At 42.6% G+C, this 25,799-nt stretch overlaps 1 protein-coding gene across 3 annotated transcripts in view; it reads right to left on the bottom strand.

Moving 5' to 3' along the window:
• Window positions 1-25,799, bottom strand: part of LOC311035325 (exocyst complex component 6B-like) — a 132,309-nt gene that overhangs the window by 36,595 nt on the left and 69,915 nt on the right. For all 3 annotated transcript variants that reach the window (XR_014599695.1, XR_014599696.1, XM_084043460.1), the window contains exons 16-18: window positions 18,969-19,080; window positions 17,738-17,872; window positions 15,805-15,999 (exon numbers count right to left, since the gene is read on the bottom strand). Coding sequence is in view for 1 of the 3 variants with exons in the window: in XM_084043460.1 (XP_083899586.1) it covers window positions 15,805-15,999; window positions 17,738-17,872; window positions 18,969-19,080 (442 nt within the window). In the remaining 2 variants the exon portion in view is untranslated. The remainder of the gene's footprint in view (window positions 1-15,804; window positions 16,000-17,737; window positions 17,873-18,968; window positions 19,081-25,799) is intronic.

Genomic DNA, 25,799 nt, shown 5'->3' with positions numbered 1-25,799 from the left:
ACAGTAGCCAAATGTGCGGGTGGGGTTGCCAAATTTCAGCCGATCAGGCGAGAGTAGCCATTTACTGTAAGAGCCTCACTATGTTCCAGTTCCAATTTTGTCTGCTCATTTATTTGTGTCATCATCGCTTTCAAATTCACTTGTTCATCGTGTATGAGTTCTCTCTCCTGATTGGATAAAATGTACAATATATCCATCCTGACCTGAAAATGCAGTTTTTGTTTACTAAGGAGCTGAAGAGACATGAAGACTCCTGTTACTGAACAAACACTCTATAGCATTGGTTCTTTAAGTGGGGTCCAGGGAGCCCCAGGGGTCCTTGGGGGGGGTTCCAGGGGGTCCCCAGCAAAACGTGTTCATATAGCATCACAATCATTTTAACCACTTTTATACTTACTTTTAAAACAGCAGATATAAGGTCATTCATTACACACCGGCAGAAGTAGCACAAATAGCTGATCTACAAACTCAAAAGACGTCACATTGTTTTTGTGTGACACTATATAGTATGGCATTTATTTACGAAAATACATCATAAAAAGTTCAAATATGGAGATAAGAGGTTTCTGCCCAACGGCAACAATGCAAAATGAACAATGAGGCATATAAATGATGTGCAATAAGGTATAGCTATGTACTGTGGCCATGTAGAAATGAAAATAACATGATACAAGATATGAACCCACACTGAATGACAGGTTGACACAGTGACAAGCTAAATGCTACTATAGGAGGAGGCTGGGGAGGTGGAGGGACTTTCATCACTGACAAGCTGTAATTTGGGGGAAGCAGTGATAGATGAAAGAATCAGTAAGAATAATCGTTGGTCTGCTTAACCCATTAACACATTGACTGCCAGAGTTTATTCATAATGTACTCACCCCTGTGCCAGCGATTTGCGTGTTTTTTTATTTTGTAATTTTTCATTCAAATAAATTGTCTGATTGCGGTTTTAAACACATACGACAGTTCTACCAGTAGAGAGCAGCAAATCGACACATTGAACACCTCGCTTGCCCCCCCCCAAACAGGCTCACGTCACAACCGGTCATAAACCGGATGTGACGTTTTCGACAATCCCTGATCCCCTGATCGGCCTTAAAACGATGTGATACACGACGACGATGACTGTTAGTCACCCGGACTAAAGATCGCAAGCGATGGATTTGAAAGAACGCATCAATGCGATCTTGGCAATCGATGTGTTAAAGTGTGGCACCGAGTGCCACGTTATAAGCTTGTAGATCTGATTTTTTAATTACAAAACATACATGTTGCTATATACTGTACATAGCAACAAGAACCCCAAAAGGGGTTCCGGTCTTGAAAGGTATAGTTACAAATAGGGGTTCCCATCCAAAATGGGTTAAATAGACCACGTAGATGGAGCCATTAGGGTCATGGCCTTTCCTGATTGAAGGTGTGTGTGTGTGTGTGTGTGTGTGTGTGTGTGTGTGTGTGTGTGTGTGTGTGTGTGTGTGTGTGTGTGTCCGGCTTGACTTCCGTGCCTGCCTGAACCTGCCAAGAACTATCACAATGCTCCATATTGTTGTTGTTGGGTGGAAACCTTATACAGTACGTCGAAAACAGTTCGTTTTCAGGATTCAAATACAAAAATGGCAAAAAATAGAAGATCTCCAAGCTCAAACCGCACGTCACATAGCGTTTTGAGCTTGGAGATCTGCTATTTTTGCTACTTTTGTGTTGTACGTACTGACTGTACGTAACTCTGGAATTAGTTTAAAGAAAAACATTAAAAAGTTTAAACATGGAGATAAGAGGTTTCTGCCTGACCGCAACTATATTGAAAATAAATTGACTTGAACCACTGAGAAAGAGTCAACGCCACAAATTATGGAATTATACCAACACTGGTCTATAAGAAAATTAAATAGAACAAAATTACTCTTGCAAAATCACTGAGGAAAATCACTGAGCAAAGAAGCCCTCAAAAGCCCACATCATAGAATACACCAAAACTGGTCAAAAAACTGAAAAAGAGAGAAAAACAACCTCAAATTAAAATACAATAATATCCCCTCCATTAAACTATCAAAGTTCATCAGCCGTCATAGAGAGAGAGAGAGAGAGGGCCACCTCAAATGAAAAACAGAACATATCTTCCATCTCTCCTCTTCCTCCAACCTCTTACAGTTAAGTCTGCCTTCTTCTCCTCCTCCGTCCAACATCCCCCCTTCCCTCCTCTCTACCATTACCTCTTTCTTCTCTCTCTCTCCTTCTCTTCCTCTCTCTCTCTCTCTCTCTCTCTCCCCTGTCTCCTCCATTATCTGGATCCATCCATCATGGCCGCCACAACAGAGAGGAGACCCAATGTTACGCCTTACCAGTGAGGTATGGACACACACAGACACACGTGTGCGCACGCACACGCCTACACACACCTTGACTCTTTGGCCCCTGAACACACATGTTCAAAAACACATTTGGCAATCAATGATAATCAAGGCGACTTCAAGTGCATTGTCTCAATCAGGTGCGCGCGCACACGCGCACATGCACACACACACACACTAGAAGAATAAAGGCAGCCGATGAGGAAGTCCTTGACAACACATTAATTTACAAACCACAGCAGGTGCTCTGGTGTGTGAGTGTGTGTGTGTGTGTGTGTGTGTGTGTGTGTGTGTGTGTGTGTGTGTGTGTGTGTGTGTGTGTGTGTACGTATGTGTGTGGTGTGTCAGACCGGAGACCACCTATTTCCAGGTGATTAACATTCTGTCTGTGTGTGTGTGTGTGTGTGTGTGTGTGTGTGTGTGTGTGTGTGTGTGTGTGTGTGTGTGTGTGTGTGTGTGTGTGTGTGTGTGTGTGTGTGTGTGTGTGTGTGTGTGCGCGCGCGTGCGTGCGCGTGTGCGCGCGATCTTGACCTCAATGACTGTCTGCATTCCAGCAGAATTAAGAGAGGAAGAGAGAAAAGATGGTGAAAGAGGTAGAAAGAAGAAGAAAAAAGTGGGGGATATTCCGTCAGATGGGAAGAAAGAAAGAAAAACAAAGAGAAAAACAAACCAAAGGAAGGAAAGAAAGCTAGTGTTGTGTTGGACAGATTGTCGAGATCAATTTTGACAATGCTTTGATGTTTTAGTGGAATATTGGATAAACAAACACATGCACACACACACATGGTTGCATTTATATCCCCATGGGCACATCAAAACCTCTTTTTTTTCTCTCATTTTTAACCCAAACCATAACCCTTAACCCTAACTCACCTGGAGTGTGACAAATAAACCATCCAAAAAAATGGGTCCGTGAAAATATATCATATTAAACTATTCATATAGTTCATTCAGGTTCTCAAACTTTTTCATATCAGGGACCCCCAAACTGAAAGGGACTCGCATCAACAAAGTATGTGGGGTTTAACCCATTCAATCCGGGAACGCATCAGTCTCATTTTAGATTTGAGCTATAAGCATTATTTTATACTTTGACCATTCAAAAATAGCAGATATACAGGCAGATATACAAGCAGTACAAGGAGTACAAGCAGTACAAGTACTACAAGCTTGTAGATCTGCACTTTTTTTGAAAAATCGTGGATTTCTTTTGCAAATCTTTTAATATATATATTTTTAAAGCGAACATTTGTATCTCAAATCTTTGCTTCTGGGGATTTTACAAATGTCTTCTAAATCCTTTTTTAAAAGGAAACGGATGTTAATGGATCTTGGGTCTTAACACATCGGGTGCCAAACACGGTCTGAACCGTGTGTTTACATAGTGGCGGTTCCGAAGCTTCGGTGCCGAACACGGACTGAACCGTGATTTCAGTCTTTTTGTTTTTTTCGTTTTTCTCCGCGCGGGCGGGGCTAGAGCAGCTCTGGGAGCACCCATTGTAATCCTGCGAAGGAAGTGCCAGATCGCTCACCGGAAACACTTTTTTTTCCCCCATCCGGTTCCTGTCTATTTCCTACTTTGAAACGCCTATATCTCCGAATCTGTTTCCTGTGGGGAAAAACGGTCATGTGCGATGCGCGATCCACCCCCCGTTGTAACTCGGCAGGGTAATGTTATGGTTCCAGCCTGTAGCCAGGCTCATGGCACAACATGAATCGATGCTTTTTTTTGTGTGGATTTGCTTGTAACGCACGTGGAAACAACAAACAGCAAAGCGCAGTCAATGGGAGAATGCTGGCACCCACGGTAAGTTGTTATGAAAAAACGCTGGCACCCGATGTGTTAAGTGGTTAACTTTTCTCAACATATAGAGTATAAATTCCTGACATAACTCCGTTATCCCCTGAGTCACTGAGGTATTCTTTCTATTGGAAACACTATAGTGTCATCTTAGCATCGCATCATCATATAAGAACTGTGTTCCTAAAACAAATCAGCCCGCAGATTCCGTCATGTGACTCTGTGTAGTTTATGATATTGAGTTGCATTTGATAACGTCTGTGTTTTGGAGAATACAGGGGGGACCCAGTCAAATGATTGATAGTCAGGAACCAAATGGACCCTATGGCTCTGTAACTGAGTGTACAAATGGACCCTATGGGTCATTTTGGTTCCATTTGTCTCAAAGAGTTAAATTAACATAGCTTTTACATTGTGTATTCGGGTCCCAGAGATCAAAATGCCATCAAATGCATGGGATCCATGGCCTAATCAATGCATATCAAATTGGGTTCCTTGAAATTAAAATGTTTCGGAATCACTGCTATAGCCTTAGTCTCTTTTGGGGGTCCCTGGTATATCTTTTCAAATGGGGGTCCGTGGGGCTGATGAGTATCAACTTGCCACGGAAAAAAATGCATATAACCCATAGCTTCCTCTAGCGGCAGTCATGTCAGACTTTGGTTCTCTCTTGCCGCTGTGCTCTTACAGGCTCCTCCTCTTTGGTGCAGCCGGGAAATGCATTGATTGACAACGCCGTTGAACCATCGCCGTTTTCTCACAATACGGACTCGCAATAACCTCAATGCTGGTGTGAATTCAGCATAACCCTTAACCTAACCTGAATCTTTTACTAATTGTAAAAAATTGCTCTAAAAAGCTTTCTTAGCCATAAAAATGACTGGCACGCCTGAACAATCCCCTCATAAGGGTTAGGGTCACGCATGCATGAACGCGTGTGTGCGCGTGCACACACACACACACACACACAAATAATCACACATAATAACTCTCTTGTGCACACACACACATTCCACACCTTAAAATGATTTAACAATAAACACCAGACCTTCCGCTCTCACTCTGCATATTTAATTACCTTCATTAATCACACACACACACACACACACACACACACACACACACACACACACACACACACACACACACACACACACACACACACACACACACACACACACACACACACACACACACACACACACACACTAAAGTAATTCTAAAAATCGGTTTAATTGCTTCCTGTATATCATTGTATTTTGTGATAAACTGTTGGAGAACTGAAGCTTTCTTCTTGACAGCAGAAAACCATTCAGCTCCCAGGAAGTTGTTCACATGTTAACCCAGGAAACAGTGCAGGGCCATGGTTCATTCACAAGACAGGCCCACCTTCAAAGGGAACTCAAGTTACACACACACACACACACACACACACACACACACACACACACACAAGGTGCTCACACACGTGCAAACACATATATCGAAGGAACACACACCCTCCGCTGGCCGGATATCCCTCAATACGATGTTGACCCCTGACACCCACACACACGCGCGCACATACACCAAATAACCCCAGGGGTCAATTACCAGAGAGGGAGATTGAGCGTGAAATGGGCTAATTCTATTTACATGTCCTAAGTCTGGACTGACGTGCACGCGCTCTCTCTCTCACACACACAATTGTGCCGTATACAGAAGCACACATACCTAACACTCATACATTCATACATGAACACACCCAGATGAAATACACAATTACATCCGCCACACACAGACGCGCGCGCACACACACACACACACACACACACACACACACACACACACACACACACACACACACACACACACACACACACACACACACACACACACACACACACACACACACACACACACACACACACACACACACACACACACACACACACACACACGCGCACACACACAGAGGTGGTCTGTCCGACAGCAGTGGCATTGTCTTAGAGCTCAACACAGACAACTGGCAACAATTAGCCTGGAGCAAGATGGAGGGAGTGAGGGAGGGGGGGTGGAGGGGAGAGAGAGAGAGAGAGAGAGAGAGAGAATATGACAGTGAAGAGGAAAAACAATATGAATCACAGCCAAATATGTGCGCACGTGCACACACACACACTATTTACACAGCCACGCTTGTGTCATTACAATGCTAATATGAGTGGTGATGTGTTGATACAAACGTTCTCCTGTTCACTTCATCTGTGTGTGCGTGTCTGTGTGTGTGTGTGTGTGTGTGTGTGTGTGTGTGTGTGTGTGTGTGTGTGTGTGTGTGTGTGTGTGTGTGTGTGTGTGTGTGTGTGTGTGTGTGTGTGTGTGTGTGTGTGTGTGTGTGCGCGCGTGTGCGGTCAAACACACTGATATATACACATTCATATTCCAAACAGTCACATCCAGTCAACAGTAACAGTTGGACGTATTAACAATGGCAGGTTATTTACCAGTGGGGAGCGACAATGAAACATGAACATCAAATACTCCAATAAACACGATTTGTGGTTCTCGTACAGCTCATCTCGAATGTCACTTTTCCACTTTTTGAGGTGGTCTGCTGCCATCCAGTCGGTGCCAAGCTCAATCAGGGGTGTTTTTGAACGTAACTCAACCACTTAAACCCCCCTATATGCTTTGGTTGACCGGAGTCCCCCAGGGCTGTATGCTAGTGCCTTTTCTGTTTTCGCTCTACTGTACATTAAATATCTTCTTTTTTTTTCAGCGAAGACATTACGTTTTCCCCAGAACACGGATGCTGGGGTTTAAGTGGTTAAACCCTACATACTTCTGTTGACCGGAGTTTCTCAGGGTTTTTTCCCCCTTTATAATAAGTATCTTAGCTGAAAATAGCTGATCGAAAAGCTTGGCTATTTTTGCCGAATGTTTGCCTATTATAACATGCCTAGAATACTGACACTAGGGCTCATGTTGGTTAAGAACACCCAGATCATATTAAACTGTACAAGGGCTTGGAGCAGAAAGTCACAATATCTTTGCAAAAAAACTATATATGGTCACTGTGTATTTTTTGAGCGCAGATATTCCCATAATGGGCCGGCCATGCCCTACGTCAGCGCAAATCGGCAAATACGTCCATATATGGACTGGACATGCCCTAACCATTATTTTATACTTTTGCTATTCAACTAGAACCAGTAGACCTGGTACTGCCAGACCCCTTGTGGTTGAAATCTGAATGGCCGGACTGTATCTGTCTGTGTATCTGTCTTCCCATTTATGCCATATATGGAGAAAAGAGGGACAAAAGAGGAAAAGAGGGACAAAAGAGGGATCCGTCTGTCTGTCTGTGTATCTGTCTTCCCATTTATGCGATATATGGAGAAAAGAGGGACAAAAGGGACGAAAGAGGGACAGACAAAGCCTCATGTAGGCCGACCCTCTGGGTCTGGCAAAAATAGCAGATGTACAAGCTCATATGAGCTTGTAGATCTGCAAAGCGAAGAGAGAGAGAGAGAGAGAGAGAGAGAGAGAAAGAGAGCGTGAAGGAGAATAAAGTGATATGGGGAGGGAGGAAGGAAGGTGGAAGAGAGCTGAAGGACACATATGTACGTATGCTGTTCGTGGACTTGATTGGGGAGGGAGTCAGTGGAGTCAAAAGTCAAAGCGGCAGGACCAAAACAAAAAAAAAAATATTTGGCTATTCAAAAATAGCAGATCTACTAAGCTCATAGCGCTGCCGCGCTATGGCCGTGCTATGAGCTTGTAGATCTGCTATTTATGCAATTTTTATTTTTTATCGTGAAAATGTGTTCAAATCGTTTTTTTTAAAGCGAACATTTTTAACACAAATCTTAGCTTCTGTTTTTTTTTATTATGTTGCTAAAATATCAGTGGTTCTCAAACTTTTTTCATGTCAATATTTGACCTGAGAAGCAATTTCTTTTCAGTTAAAACAGATTTTGGTATATGAGTGAATCAATGAGTGAATACATACGTTTAAGCAACAAAAAATAGTTCTGCACACAACCGTGTTTTTATCCACGCTTCCATCAGAGATTTTAAAATCTAAATTTCCCATCCACTGGGCCAAGCAAAGCAGTCTGATCAGCTTCTTGTCCCATTGCGTGCACTGGGGTCTGCTGGCTGTTGGTTGGTGCACTGGTATGATCGGAACGCCTGAAACTCGTCCAGTGAGGTTCTGTGGTGCATAAACTAAGCGCGATTCAAATGCGATAAATTTTTTTTATCGCGTTCATTTTCTGTAATTAATTAATATCTAAATTAATCAGTTAAAGTCCCAGCCCTAATATATATATATATATATATATATATATATCTAACTATATAAATGGCGACCGACTTCCGCACCCTCGGTGCGGACACCCCACAGCTCTGTTATCGAATAAACAACGCACCGCCAGACCACATGTCGCCAACTGACTCGCCACGGCGGCCGCGCTGAATTTAAGCGTCGCGTAGGGGACATCTCATTGCTCACTACACCTTTTCCACCGCGCAACATAATTAATTCTACTCACCAAATGTCGGACAAAACGGAAGGGGAGGCAGCTTCGTACCGTTTACCGTGCGCACGACCTAATCACCACAACAGCAGGCAGCCGGTGCGGGAGTTTTTTCCTTTTTTTCCAAAAAATTTTTTTGGTCACCATTTTCTCCAGGAACCATTTCTGGTGTAACGCCGCAACCCGGAAGTACAAATACCAAGGACACGTCACTGATGTCAGTCGGGTTGCCAAGTTCAGGTTGGCATGCCAGGTTCTCTAAAAACAAGCGCCAGAAACAAGCAACCACCTTCATGAAAAAAAAAAAAACACCGAAGGGGTCCGCCATGTTCCAGGTGGGTCCCCGCGCGTCCCAACACTCCACAGGGGGTCCGTCGACCAGCAGGGGGTCCGCGGGGGTCCCCCTCAAACATCAAAAATATATTTTTTTCAATTTTTTTTTTTTTTTTTTTTAACTTTTCCACAGTTTTACTCCAGCAATTTGAGTACCCCAATATACACGCGGCCATGCTGGGCCCCGTGCGCGGCTGGGGTTGAGGGGGGCGTAGCCCCCCGAAACTCTAGTATATATATATATATATATATATATATATATATATATATATATATATATATATATATATATATATATATATTCAAAGAATATATATATAAAAAATAGCAGAAGGAGAATACAAGTTCATAGCGTGGCACGCGGTGCTGCGCTATATATGAGCTTGTATATATCTTTTGGGGGATCGATCATACTGGATATAAATATTCTGTGACTACTTGAAAAGGTAAGAAAAATTAGAAAAATGTGAGACAAAACCGTTTTAAGCCCAATATATACATCATCGTAGTCGTACGATGCTGTAGCATGCTGAACATATCCAATCTACATGCTCAATGTTTTGCATTAGCGACGCATTGTGAGCTTGTATTTCGGCTATTTTCTACGCACAACACTGTTGCACAATGGAGCATACATCAAACCTTACAACGTTGTGGAGAAAAATCACATTAGTCGGAGGGCAGCTGGAATTAAGCAATAGCATACTCAAGTGCATTGTTGCGATTATACCACACTTTAAACAATATGTATGATTAGAAAGCTCAAAAGCTACAGGTGGCGACCACCGTTGCTAGGTTACATGTAAGATAAACAAGGTGGATGGAATGCTGTTATGAGGAGATATCGGCACTCATTAGAATGACTCTCAGCCAATCACAATGCAAGGTCGGAACTAACTGTGGTACATAGAAAAGAATGATGGCTGGTGGATTGTGTAAAATGACTTGTAGAGTACTGTTACTAACTAGATCCAGATACCATCCTAATGCCCTAAAGCCTTTGCACTGGTTCTGCGATGCTGTTCCTTTTTTTTTAATATTCAGAATAGTTTACACAACGTTTTGGCCCCTAAATTGCATTTAGATAGGACAAGATTTATGGTCTGGTTACGCGAGACTAGTAATTTTTGGACTTGTGCACCGCAATCATTGGGTCAACTTGATTTGAAGTACTGACTAACCACAAACAGAGGCAGACATTTACTGGAGTTCCAACCGGTGGCTATGGTGGAAACGTAATAAAACACTAACTACATCAGTGGTTCTCAAAGTGAGGTTCAGGGACCCTCAGGGTTCCTCGAGGGAGTTCCAAATGGACTCTTACAGGTATGCAACTTTGAGTTATGAGGGTACTTGAAATAAAAAATGTTGAGAACCACTTAACAACACTAACAAGCATTACAAAACACACGGTCAGGCCAACAACAACCATGTCTCACTCATGCCTCATGTATTACAGTATATGTTATGTATTATTGATGAACTGAGTACAATGGGCCACAATGGAAACAAGCCCCCCTGGGGCTTTTTAGGGGCGTTTTAGCATAACCTTTGACTGCACTACCTGTACTGCTAACAAGCTTGTTAATAAAGTATTCAAACAATCAATCAATCAATCAATCAAAAACTCCCTGTCCACCTTACATGCTGATTGGCCAGTTTTAAGGAGTTAACAGAGTCAGTGCGGGTGCTGTGGTGGGGTGGGGGTGGTATCACTCATGTCACGGTGACAAACCAGTCTTATACTCACCGGTAAGGTAGCGTGCTGTACAGGCGTTCCCTACAGCAGGAGATAATACAGTTGTAAACTGAACACATGAAAGACTGAGGTTCTTATGAATGGGATAAATTCATATTTGTATGTCAATGAAACAAAACAAGAACAAGTGCTCCTCGGAGCACAGGTCTCCGCCAGGTCAGGTAGGTTATTTTGGGCCAGCGATGTTCGGAATTCGCCAACCAGGATGGAATATGACAAATCAGACGGATCCGTCTTGATCACTTGACTATAGAGATCATGTGTACGGATTTGCGTGATGTTTGGACAACACTTGCAGGAGTAATATTTGAAAAAAATGTTTTGCAAAAAACGGCCTCCTGGTGGCGCTATAATAGGGCAATGTTAAAAGTTTGTTCCTCAAAGTGGTGTGAATGTGCATGCAAAGTTGCACCGCAATTGGACGCTGCGTTCATGATTTGCGGCATTTTGTTCAAAACGGGACACTCGTACAAAATGTTGATGTCAATCTTAGCCAATCAGGATGGAATATGAAATATCAAACGGATCTGTCTTGATCACATGACTGTAGAGATCATGTGTACCGATTACTGATGGAATGACAGACGGAAGGATGGACACAGTGCAAAACAGTCTCGACCATGCCTTTTGGCCTGGCGGAGACAATGAACACAGGTTCTTTTTTTTTTCTTTTTTCCAAGTACATGTACTCAAGTACTGTAATTAATATATATTTGTTTACATTTTCTTTCTCCAATTGTCAACACTTTTACGTCTACCCCACTAAATCTCAGAGGCAACTATTGTACTTTTACTCCACTATAATTATTTGAAAACTGTAGTTACCTATTACTTTGTATATTTGGATTATAATTACAAAACATATATTAACCACTTCAGCCCTAAATAGACTCTGGCTATTTTCAAAAGATATTGCAAACTCTTGAAATGGAACATTCTGCATAATGAGTACTTTAACTTTTGTATATTTTGATAGCAATACTTCTGTACTTTTACTGAAGAGCATTTTGAATACAGGACTTTAATTTGTAACCGAGGAGTATTTCTACATTGTGGTATTGATACTTTTACTTACGTTAAAAAAAAGAAAGTGTACTTTTTCCATCACCGATTCTGATTGGTCAATAAGGACCATTCTGGGGTCTTTTTATTGCTTAATAGATTCAGACCGCCGCTCTACCTTCTGTTTATGTTGCTTACAGAACAGCATAAACACATTTTCAACTCAATGTTTTGTGTCAAATTATTGATTTTCTTCAGACGAAGCCGTGTAATAAGTAGGATAATGCACAGCGAGGCAGCAGTTAGAGGGAAAATAAACGGCTGCAGGGGAAAGCTTCACCTTGAAGGGGATTATTTTTCTAATAATGACCACCTCGATGTTTATTATCCCTTCTTACATTCTCTCTCTACTTAATAGAATATCTTCATAGTGTATCTCTATAATGTAATCGTATCTACATAATATAACCTCATCTCCCACAGACAAATGAGGTCCAATAAACGATGGAAATATTCACCATCTATTATCAAACTTTCCATTCTTGGTTTAAAATAATCTCTCTCTCTCGCTCTCTCCCTCTCTCTCTCTCTCTCACCCCCCCCCCCCCCCCCCCTCTCACACCAGTAGATATAAACAGCTTGTGGTGTGTCACATACTGTGACTGGACTACTTATGTGGTCAGTTCAGCAGAACCAAAATGTGTGTGAGGAGAGGTCAGCCAACTTACAGTTCACTAAACAACTCTCTCTCTCTCTCTCTCTGTGTCGCACGCACACACACACACACACACACACACACACACACACACACACACACGCACACGCACACGTAGGAATACTGCTGTGTCATAGTGAGCCTTTACTCAGAGTTCGTGTCTGTGTGTGTGTGTGTGTGTGTGTGTGTGTGTGTGTGTGTGTGTGTGTGTGTGTGAGGAATGCAAGCGAGGGAGGCTGACATTGGCAGGATTTTATGCAATCACTTCTTAAAGTCACAGCTGTCCTGTCACGCTGTGCATGCGTGTGCAGACTGTGCACACAGTGGCGCTTCTGGCCATCCTGGTATAGTGGCAGAATTAAAAATGTAATTGTGTAATCTGTACATAATCAACATTATAATTTACAGATGGGTGATATTCTGCCGGCTGTTGCACCTCCCAACAGTAACACATCTAATCTCTTCTTGATGAACGCCACTTTGTTGAATACTCGATTCTGATTGGTCAATGAAGGCCATTCTTGCTGACTTTTATTGCTCAACAGCACATTAACTAACATAACGTAGTCAGTTTAGTTACGGTATAAAGACACTTTAAAACTGACTACAGTATATGACTGACTATGATCCACTGAACTCATAATGCATTATTACCAGCACTTATAATACTTGATAAACCTCATAATAAGTTGTTCCTCAAGTTCCTTGAGTGTGTACCAAATGGACCCTTACTGGTCTGAGTTAGGGGGCTCCTTGAACTTTTTATGATAGAGAACCACTGCTCTATGATATTCATACATAGTTTTAAAAAAAAAGTTTTAATAACAGCTATTTTACAACTTTTCGTTTAGGCAAATTAACAAATTGCTGCCTGAGGAAGAGTTATCACACTCAAAACACATTGCTGGGTAGTCTGTAAGGTTTTGAGTCAATCGTTTGTTCATGTGCCTAAACAAGTTGTAAAATAGCAGTTAAGCATTAAAACTATTGTTGCATTATACAGTGGTTTCCCTTCTTTATAGTTTTTTGGTATTGGACTTTTGCCTCCTTGGGAACCCTAGGACTCTCCACTTTTTTGTGGCATTCATACATATTAAATAATAAAGGAGTATAGCTGCACACTGGTAGCTGCCAATGCCAGTTGATTTTTCTGTCTCTGTGTCCACAATAAACTGGCATCGGCAGCTACCAGTGTGCGGCTATATAGTCCTTTATTATTTAGTATTTAATATGTCGGCTGGCACCTCGCAAGGACCGGTGTGCTGTGTACCTTTGGTAACCGGATTCATACGTAGTAACTATTTTGGAAAAGCAATAAGCCACGTGAGGCTGTGGTTTAACATGATTTTTAGAACAGTTAAGCTCCGTGGGAAGGCTCCGTGGGAAGGCTCCGTGTCGTACAGCATCTCACTACGCCTCTGAGCTGGTTCTCAAATCCACGGCCAACCACTGCCTCTTGTGGCTCATAGGGTCGCTATAGGCTGTGTTCTAACCTTCGTTCACCTCTGGTTCCACAGGTCAAACTATCTAACCATTTAGATCCATAACATCTGATCTGCTTAAGAGGCCACAGGGCAGTGTGTGTGTGTGTGTGTGTGTGTGTGTGTGTGTGTGTCAGGGTCATGTACAGGGCTACAGGAACACAGACAAAGCTTCTCAGCGGGGCTGGAGAACACTTAGCTCCACCACCTCATACCACCCAGGATCAGCTCTCTCTCTCTGTGCGTGCGTGCGTGCGTGCGTGCGTGCGTGTCTGAGCATTAGTAAACACATCCTGGGTTCAAACCCATAGAGTCAACAGAGGGAAACATGTAATCCACAACGCGACCCTAACCAGCTGACCCCTTAATCAGCCTAACACCCCCCATGTTAACGATCTGCGTCCCTAACGAGCTCAGTGTTAACGAGCTGATGCTAATGAGCTAAAGCTGATTGCCTTGTCCTGTGACATGGTCTGTTGACATGCATACAGGCACGTTGCACGTTAGAATGTTCACACTGTACAGATGGTGACACATTAATGGAACGATCTGAATAAAGGAGCAGAAAAAACATATGGAATGCTGATTCTTCCATAAATGTGTAATTGTATGATACAATTAAGCACATTCTCTGTGGCATGTATACAAATGTTGAGCAGGCTGGACAATGTCCACAATCCGTATTGTGGTATTAGACTAGATATATACTGTACTATTGTGATATGGCATAAGTGTTGTCGTTTCTTCCTCATTTTAAATATTTCCAGATTTTGATCGAATTGAGCCTTATTTTATACTTTCAGTATACAAAAAAAACTTTAAACTGTTCAATATAGTCAGTCTACAAACTGTACAGTTGAGCTTGTAGAGACATTTATTTCCAATATGTTATTTGTAGGAAAATCCATATTGTTGTCACAACATGATATTATCTCCACAATATCTATAAGAGGTATTTGGTCAAATATATGGTGATATTTGATTTTGTCCATATAGCTGTAGATCAGGCCCATTTGACCTTGATTTTTGATTGAAGATGGCAAGAGTGAAATGCATAAGTGACTGTACAAGAGTGAAAGGTGTAAGTCATTGGTTCTCAAAGTGGGGTCTGGGGACCCCCAGGGGTTCCAGGGGGTTAGGAACCAAATGGACCCTTATGGGTCTGTAACTCTGAGAGTGTACAAATGAATTTGGTTCCATTTGTAAACTCTCAGACTTAAATTAATTGTTTTTACAATATAAATTGGGGTCCCAGAGATAGACATGCCATTAAATGGGGGTCCGTAGCCTAATGCAAATCAAACTGCGGTCCTTGAAATTAAAATAGTTGAGAATCACTGCTAGAGCCGTAAAAATCTTCTCTTACGGGGGTCCCTGGCATATCAATGTGGGGGTCCTTGACATGAAAAGGTTTGAGAACCACTGGTGTAAGTGACAGTACAAGTCACAGTCACAGGGCTGGTGGCTTGTACACATACAAACTCAGACTCACGTGTCCAAACAAACACGTGTGTAAGGCACGCTAGCTAGGTTCCCAAGACTTAAATACTTCTTCTATGTTCCCAATCTTTTTTCACCCCACGTGTTTTTCACACATGTTAACCACTTAAGCCCTATATACACTTCTCGTACGACAAATAGCTTATAGCCGCATCACGAGTCCACGCATTGAAACAAGTATATCACCATAATGTTCATTTAAAATTAAATATTCCTCTAAATCTGGCAGGAAATGTTGGATAAAAGTGCCCTTTTAGAAATGTTCTGCCCCTGCCCCTCTGTGTGTGTGTGTGTGTGTGTGTGTGTGTGTGTGTGTGTGTGTGTGTGTGTGTGTGTACTGACAGGCAGGTTGGTGAACACACTGAAGGTGCTGGTCAGGAAGGCGGTCAGGTCTATCAGGTAGTCGCTGGGCGCCAACTGGGCTCCGCCCCCGGACACGCCGGCCGCCATCCAATCGTATTCGGCCAGCTGCAGGAACTGGTCGATCTTGGCGTTCAGGTTGGTGTAGATCTCTGCCTCCGCCGCGTGCCGGGCGTCCTGATGCACACACATTAGGATCAATTAACGAGGAGTCCGAGATCAAGCGTGTGTGTGTGTGTGTGTGTGTGTGTGTGTGTGTGTGTGTGTGTGTGTGTGTGTGTGTGTGTGTGTGTGCGCGTGCTTGTATTACATCATTTGGGGTTAGGCTGAGGATTAGCCTTATTTTAGAGGGTTACGTTTATGGGTTAGGATTGGAGTAATCTCTCAAGAACAGATTCTGCACTGCGTTGGAATATGTCCTGAAGGTTCGTCAGAACGTGTACACACTGTGTGGGAGTGGGCGTGCCTTCAGATCAGGAAGCAGGCCGCGCTTTACCCAATCAAATGTAGTGGCCGGGATTCACGTGTCCGTCGATCATTCCCTACTGGAAACTAACCGAAACTAATTTAACAATAGCGTCCGCGGAGCAGACAAAACCACGGAAAGATATTCACATTTGAACTTACTCTTTCATCATAGAAACAAGTGGGCTTATAACCAAAACGATCCATGTTCTCTGGGAGAAGTGGTGTTAGTGTTCCGTGTAGAAATATTGTTAGTGGGAATGAAAACGTAGCGCACATGTGCTGCGTCGTCATTGTCCCAGAGTTAACTGACATAGTCACAAACAGCAGAGGTCGCTGTTTTTCCTTTGCAGTTAGCTCTGGGTTCCCAGATTGGGTAATGCCTGATTTTAAAACGTAGTTACGTGCCGGTGTTGTGCAACAAAAACAGCAGATCTACAAAGCTCACAAAGTGTTTTCAGGGTGGAGCGAGCTCGCAGATATGCAATTTTCGGCTTCAGGGTTCAAAATTACAGTATAATTGTAAAAATGGCGTTCATAAAATCACTGTCAAACAAATATAGTAATACAAATGTGTGTGTGGTGTGTTTGTGTGTGCATGTGTGTGTGTATTAAAACACTTCGAGTACTTGTGTCCCCACAAGTCCCCACAAGTATAGTATAATAAAGGCATAAAAAGTCCCAAAAAATGTATTAACACATTGACTGCCAGAATTATTTCAGATTTTTTGCAGTCTTCTGCCAGAGATTTTTCATTGGAAAAAAAAAAGTACTCAGGAGCCGAGATACAAAATTTTAAAGTTTTAAGTTAACAAGGAAGTGGATGAGAGTAAAGATCTTCAAAAATTCATATCTCCTTGGTCTTTGGGTAAAAAAAAAAAAAAAAAAAAAAAAATGTTTTTTTTTTTTTGAAAAAATATTTTTTTGCTAAAATTGAGTTATCTCGATCTTGGCAGGCAAGTGATGAAACGGTAATATCGAGTTAACTCGATCTAGGCAGTCAATGTGTTAAAAAAATTAAAAACAGCTTTTTAGAGATACATTAACAATGAGAAAAAAAGATTCAGGTTGGGGTTTAGGATCAGGATTAGACATTTTCTTTAGAAATGTCTGTTGGACAGAGGATAAGCCCCTTGAGATGCGTCATCTTGTTTTCGAGGGGGATCCTATTTTAGGTTACTGGTTTAGGGGTTGGAATTAAGAGTTAAATATGGTTTGTACTTAGTTGCGTAACAGTGTCATGCACAGAATAATAGCTGATCTATAAGCGCTGCAACACGTTGCGGAGATTGTAGATCTGCTATTCTTCGGCTTCAGGCTTTTTCGGTAAAAAAAGCCCAATTACTGTAAAAATGGCATTCATAAAATTGACGTCCTAATGTTGATGTGCTCACTAGTGTAGTAATACAAACCTGTGTGTGCGCGCACGTGCGTGTGCGTGTGTGTGTACCTTAAACGTAGACGTTCCATACAGCTTGGTAGCGTTGGCGAGGTCAGGTGGTACATTGGTGATGTTTGATATAAACTCCTCCAGGAAGTGGCAGCACTCCTCTAGGTGGGTGGTGTTGATGATCACCTGCACCAACTGTACACACACACACACACACACACACACACACACACACACACACACACACACAGATAATGTGGGGGGGGGGGTACTTTTGTGTGATACTCTTGCATGATGCAGTCGGGCAAAAACATAAAGTTGTTGAAATATGGAGATACAAGGTTTCTGGCTGACATCAATGACATATACTGCAGTTTGATAGATAGGTAGACCTATACAGTCACATACTGTATAGATTGAAAGACAGACAGATATAGATAGATAGATATGTAGACAGACAGTCACATACTGTATAGTTTTGTTTCTTTTTACCCCTGTTTTTCTCCCCAATTTAGTCTATTATTATTTCGTCCCCACGCACACTTCTGTTGTATCCTACCAACTCACCTGCCAGTGAGGAGCCCCCACCGGGAGGACATAGAGCCTTCGTCCTACTCCTCCCGCCCAACACTCCCTGCATGCTGACAGGCTCCGCCCCCCCAGCTTGTAGGAGTACATGCAGTGAACACGGGCCAATTATGTTCGTATAAACCGGTGGTTTTCTCCCCTTTTCATATCAAGGTCCATTATGTATTCGGCATTTAAGCCACGGACCACCATTTGATAAGATTCAGCCTCTCAGACCCCAAGACTTTGAATATTTTGTTGTCGTTGGATACGATTTTGTCCACAATTCCATGCTGTATTGATGTTGGTACCATAGGAGAGATAACAGGCAAACGTTGATCAAAATAACTATTATTTCATTAAGTAATGCAGATGTTTAACAAACTCTTGAGAGCGTAAAATAACCCTTACGGGGTTTTATTTTACGCTCTCAACAGTTAAAGATCTATGAGGGTCTATTTGGTTACCAACTATTCATCATTTAGCTCGGGACCACCTGGAACCCCCTCAATTACTACTGGTGGTCCCCGAGACCACTGGTTGAGAACCACTGGCATAGACGCTCAACAAAGCCGGACGCAGCACGGCGGATTCGAACCCACAACCTCCGCGGTGGTGGGCAGGCACTTTTACCATTGCACCACCCGAGCGCCACAGACAGATATAAACTGACAGAGACCGACAGACAGACAGACAGACAGACAGACAGACAGACAGACAGTACCTCTGCCAGGCCAACATTCTTCTTCTTGATGCCGTACTGCAGACAGTGACTCAGCGTTCTGGTCAGCAGCAGGTTGGTGGACTTACGGATCATATCGTCTATCTCTGTGGAGCTGAACAGACACACACATGCACACACACACACACACACACACACACACACACAGTGACCCACACGCACGCGTAACCAAAATATCAGAGATCAGTTCTGAAAGTTTTGTTTTACAGAAAAATACAAAATGTTAGTTTAACTCTGAGTGTAAAAATGGAAGAGGAGAAGATAAGAGACTTGAATGTGAACACACACACAGACACACAGTTCATGTGCACGCATGCACAAACACACACAAGCAGACGCACACATGAGTGGAGGTCAAATACACATCACCCAGAGAGGGGAGAGAGAGAGAGAGATCACTTTCTCTCTCTCCCGCTGTGGAATGATGAAGATGGCTGTGTGTGTGTGTGTGTGTGTGTGTGTGTGTGTGTGTGTGTGTGTGTGTGTGTGTTCTATGGTGTCCAACTCCAGAGTCCTGTGGGTAACAAACACATTCCGACCAAATCGGTAAATTGTCTGCGTTTGGAATTCACACACACACACACACACACACACACACACACACACACACACGCACATACACACGAGGGGGAAAGTAGCAGATTCCAAGTCTCTGTCCAACAAGCAGAGGAATTCTAGAAACGTCCTGATGATTCAGGAGACAGAGAGCGAGAGAGAGAGGAGAGAGTTAGACAGACAGGAGAGAGAGAGCGAGACGTATGGACAGTATGGATAAGGTTCAATGTACAATGGGGAATGATTCATATTGGTCAGCTTTGCAAAGGCACACAAACCAATACTGTACACGCACATGCACACACCATCAGTTACATAACAGATCAACCCAAAATATGTCTAACATTCTGAACCCAGCTCATCGTTAATGAATGATATTCATGTTTTTAAAGACAAATTGACTTCCTGTCTCTCCCCCCCCCCCCCCCCCCCGGTAATTTTCCTCAACCAAACCGCGTGTGGTTGCAGTTTGGACCATCACCATAGCAACAACCGGACGGACTTCCATGTCGAGGCGATGGTCGGAGGCGATGCTTTACTTCAAGGTCAAGTATTCATTGGGCTCCGGGGGTTCACAGATCCCATCGTAATCCCCCCCGCCCCCCGATCCCGCTAATTATCATGTCAATCAACATGTACGATATTAATCTGGGAGTGTCGCACGCCACCACACTGGCCCAGAGAGACAAGTCTTGCAAGATTGAAGTGCGGAGCAAAAAGTTTCACATTTTGTGAAATTAAAAACAAGAAGCTGAATGCACGCTATATCATTCAAATGTTTTTATAGTCTCAACCACATGCACCCTAGTATTGTGTCCAAAAGAAAGGTTTATCTATCGATCCATCCATCCTTATTCTGGGGCTATTTCGTGTTGAGGGGCCACCCCGGTAATTATCATGTCAATCAACATACATGTTTGATATTTATCTGGGAAGGTCACACACGCCACTACAATAGCCTAGAGCAACCTGGCAACCTTTTTGACATGAAGTGCCATGTTAAATCAGCATTAGGTTTAATTATGACACCACATCAAAATAAGCTGATTTTGATTGTCCATGTACATAAAAAAACATTTTCTGTTTTTCACCCTCTTTTGAAATATTTTCTTTCACATCAAGATGTAATGATCATTGGACTCCGAGCAATAACCCACCTATGTATCTCCCAGACTCCCTCCCCAGTCAGAGTTTTTATTTATTACATTTTTTTATTTAAAATGTTCTACACAGAACCAGGAGATAACGTGATCCGAAGATTTACTGCTCCATTCACTTCCTGGTTAAAGTATTTGGGAAAAAAATCTGTATCTTGGCTGTATGTATTTTTGGCAAGACATGCTATTATTCAACGGCGTATAACAAGCGAACGGGAGGTCGCGATGCTTTCTTTGTTTTTGTTTAAGGAAGCACAGTGAAACCCTCCGTGATTAGCAACCATCAGGGGACTACTTGAAAAGGTAAGAAAATCGAAAAATCGCTGGCTGTCTGAGCCTTATCTAAGTGTATGTACTCTGGCAGTTAATTTTACGGACAACATTTTGTTTAAATAAATAAATAAATCCTCTCTCTCAGACTATGCCAGTGTGCCAGTGATTGATTACTTCCCCCTGTGCCAATGTTGGCACGCGTGCCTAAGGTTGCCCACCCTTGGCCTAGAGCAGGGGTCTTCAACCTTTTCAGGTCAAGGACCCCCTAGCTGAGAAAGAGATGAAGCAGGGATCCCCTCTATATTGGATAAAATTGTGTTTCAGATTTTAAAAAAAATTGTACTTCTTTTTTCCCTCTACACCTATAGCCTCTTTGCCAAAAATAGCCGATCAGAAAAGGAATTCTAGGGTTCAAGTGGTTAATGTAAAAAACGAAATCCTATCACACAAAGATTTGGCAGACCCCCTATAGTAGCTCTGAGGACCCCCTAGGGGTCCCGGACCCACTGTTGAAGACCCCTGGCCTAGAGAGACAAACAAGTCTTACCAGAGTGAAATGCGGAGCCTTTTTTTATTTCTAGGACCTCCATAACTCAGAGTGTACAAATGAAACCAAATGGACCTGTAAGGGTCCATTTGGTTCCATTTGGTATGTTATGTAAATTATACTCTCAGAGTATTCTAATGGTCAATCAATCGATTGTGTTCCGGCTTGGATCAGTGCAAGTCCTATTCAAAGTTCCAATTGACCTATTCTGGGGCGAAAATTCCACTCAAGTAGCTGATCTACAAGTTCAGACAATGCGTGAGCTTGTATATCGGCTATTTCATGTTGAGGGGGAAAAGGAGGGAGCCTAGGGCAGGCCCCATGGGGGAGTCCGGTCAACGAAGTATTAAGGGTTCAAGTTGTTAATTGAGACATCAGCGGATCAACAGTATGTATTTATCCCACAAATTTAATAATCCAATTATTATAATTGCTCTAAAACATATAATCATCTGATTATATCAGACCTGCAACCTTGGGAAAATGTTTTGAGCACCACAGTCACACGATTCCACGCCGCTTCACTTTGAACATTCTCCCTCTCTCCCTCTCTCCCCCTATCCCTCACACACACACACACACACACACACACACACACACACACACACACACACACACACACACACACACACACACACACACACACACACACACACACACACACACACACACACACACACACACACACACACACACACACACACACACACACACACACACACTTGGAGCATGTGAGCTTTATGGCTTGGTAATAAGGGTTTTCATTTGTTATGCAATTAATTAATTAAACGGTATAATTAAATAATACCATGCTTCTGTGCTGATTTATTGCTGTGGCTTCATTTTCCTCATTCAGCCACAGTGGCTTTGGTGGAACTTCTATCAGTTATGTTTGGGGTCTGAGGTTATCGGCACACAGTAATAGCAGGCCGCAACATATTGCAACATGGTATTACTTTACATGATCACTTATTTTCATTGCGGGAGCCATGCCACTAGTCCAGCGGTTCATTATTCCAAAGTACCGTTGGTCTGACGGCGCACATTATAAAACATTTAACCCATTCAATCCGGGAACGCATCTGTGTCATTTTAGATTTTATCTATAACCTTTTCTTTTTTATACTTTGGCTATTCAAAAACAATCTTGAACATTTGAGCAAATCTTTGAATACATATATTTTTTGGAAACAAAACTTTTAACTCTTTGCTTCTGGGGGGGGGGGGGGTGCTAGCAAAATGTGTCATATTTCTGCATTATATTTAATAGATAGGAGAGTGCTATGAGACAGGAAACCAAGGGCAGAGAGAGAGGAGAGACATGTGGACAAGTCAGAGTCAGGAACACAGTGGCTGTGCATTATTATGATTCTCTTAATCTTTAGCCCCAATTGTGTGCTTATGCTAATTCACAATCCCCCCAAGTGTGTACAGTCCCTTTCATGGTTGGAAAATATTGACTATATTGTTGATTAAAGATTGGTCTAAATTTAACATTTTTATAAAAAAAACGTAATTATTACGGTAACCATATAAACCTTGGCATAAGACCTTCTGCTTTATTGAAATTAGCTAAAAGAGGGCTTAAATGTTTAAGAAATGGCGTTTTACAAATCGAACCCAGAGCATAGCCAACTGTGTTCTTTGGAGGGTCGGTCCAAACCAACCGGAGGCACCGCGGGGGGAGCCAAACCCCACGTCTCCATGGTGGTGGTCAGGAACTTTAGCCCTGCGCCACCCGGTCGCTCCCACATCAACTTACTGGGTTTAGTTTAATGGTACTGATGACCGACGGTCTTTCTCTGTTGGTAAACACACAACGCACTGTAATGCACAACGTAACACATATCAACAAATACCACAGACATGTGGGGCTTCAAGACACACACACACACACACAAACCAAAATAGTAATAGTTTTGGAACAATGTATGACAAGAGTTATGTAACCACACAATGGAAACAAACTGCGGTTATCTATCTGCCACTGTGTGTGTGTGGCTCTCCATGCATGTACATTTGCACATTTTTGTGTCTGCTGACAATGTGGAAGTTTGATGATATGCGCTGGTATTTGGCGTGCACATGTGTGTTTGCAGAGGAGTTTGGTATGTGTGCGTGCACGCGCGTGCATGTGCGCGTGTCTGTGTGTGTACAGTGGCAAGCAACTAGAGTTCCTTTCATATTTGCGCTCCTCGGCGCGGCTGTCCCCGAAACACGAAACCTTCCAACACTAAATGTTGAGTCAGGGAGAACTTCATCATGTTTATTCTAAAACGGAGAGTTCCAGTCGCCCATTCTGATTGGCTGAGACCTGTTGTAAAATACTCGATAAACACACACCTGGACCGCATGTATCAGTGTTTTACTGTGCCAACATTTTGCTTACAATGTTCACTGTTAACTCTTAGCCTGCCATGGACGCGTTTCCTCGTCGAATTATGCCAAGGCGAATATTCCATGATTGTTCACAGGTACAGTAAAATCGCTCTTTTTCGCTGGCAGCCGTAGCACACTATTACACGATCACTCTGGCAGTCAAAGACTTAAGTTCCATGGACATGTTACCATTAGTGATTTGCGATGCGATGCAAGAGTGCGGTGTAGCCAACATCAACTCTGGACTCCTGAATCGCTGCCCTCTACACTCTCCTTTCTAGCATCAGGGTCTTGAGCTCTACAGTGTTGTTAGCTTTGCTGTCGCGCCGCAGTGCATCTAAGTGGTGTGACTCTTTCCTTTCCTGGCTGTAACCCTGGGTTGGCTCCCACAGTGTCAGTTTGTCTTGCCACCAGTTCCGGGTGCCTCATCCTTCTCTCTCTGACCTTTTCTGTGACCCGCGTTAAGAGCCCCGTAGGGGTCCACGTTTCTGATGTGGTCCTCCCCATGTGATATCTCGTGCCATTCGTAGCATTCTTGTGTAGACTCCATCCAGGGCCCTTTCCTGATGTGCTGTGAGCGTCCATGTCTCGGCCCCATTACTGACTCCACTGTAGCTACGAGCAGCCGCCTCTTGAGGTCTTCTCCCATGTCAGATTTCCTAACTCTCCTCTTCCCATTCCAGGGCATTCCAGGCAAGTGCCCTCCGGACATTTTTTATTTGTATTTTTTTTGTCTGCGTGTGCAAGGTTTTACAAATGACTATAAACCAAGGCAGATACCACGATTCACATGGGAACGGCGTGGCTCCAATGTGGATCTCTGACATCATGTGGCCAGCCTGTGACATATGTATCACTCAAAATTTGGGCAATGTTTCACTGCAATAAGAGCACTATTCTTGCCGTGCAGTGATGTTGCTAGGTTTTCAATGTAATGGGTCCTGGGATGCAAGGGTGGTCTTTTAGATGGGTCCCAGGGACATTTTATGGGTCCCCAATTACACGTCCCCCCCCTATCGTTTTCTTTGATCTCCAATCTCCATATCTTCTATGCGTGTGTGACTGTGTACATTATATCCTGATGCAGTGGATCTCAACCTTTTCAGGCAGCGACCCCCCAAAATAATCATATTTTAACTGGGGACCCCCCACCCTGAGGAATTAGGAGTTGAGGCACTTAATTTAGTTTGATTCAGTTCCACAGATACATATTGTGAAAATAGCAGATCTAGATCAGTGCGACCCGTTCCTGCTTTTCAAGACCGATACCGATATATATACATATATTAAAAAATCATAAATATATTTTTTCAAATGTATATGATTCTGTAGTATTAGCACACCTTATGGTAAGAAATACTAGTAGTGGGCAACAGGTGGATTTAACATACCTTTGACCAATAGAATACATTTAATCATAGAACCTTTTAATCATTATTATTATTTTATTTTGTATTATTTATGAATGTAGAATTTATTTTTACTATTTATTGTGTAGACTGAAAACACTGGCTTACAGTGGAAGTATTGGCAAATAAAGAAATAGGAATTCAAGAAATAATGAAGACAAATACTGACAATGCCTATGAACATTGGCTTGCAGTTATTGCACATAGTCAACATGCAATAATACTATTAGGCTTGTCATTGAGAAAGGAAAATAAAGTTGTCTTTTTGAGGAGAAGTGGAACCTTATAAGTCACTTTAAGTTTAGCATGAGGGAGAGGGTCTACCCTCTTCAGGGAATTAATTGTTATGATATCTCTAAGCTACAGAAAACATCCAGTTGCCTATTAAACATACACAAGACACAGACGATAGACAACCGGTTACTTACAGCTGCCATTAATTAGTGCTTTTGTTTGCCTTTGTGGTCAAATCAGGGTCAAATGCATAGGATCA

This window comes from Gymnoscopelus microlampas (genome assembly GCF_963454915.1).
Source record: "Gymnoscopelus microlampas genome assembly, chromosome: 19".
NCBI classification, from domain to species: domain Eukaryota; kingdom Metazoa; phylum Chordata; class Actinopteri; order Myctophiformes; family Myctophidae; genus Gymnoscopelus; species Gymnoscopelus microlampas.
Note: the sequence above shows the minus strand (reverse complement) of the source record. Positions and strands in the feature narration are given on the sequence as shown.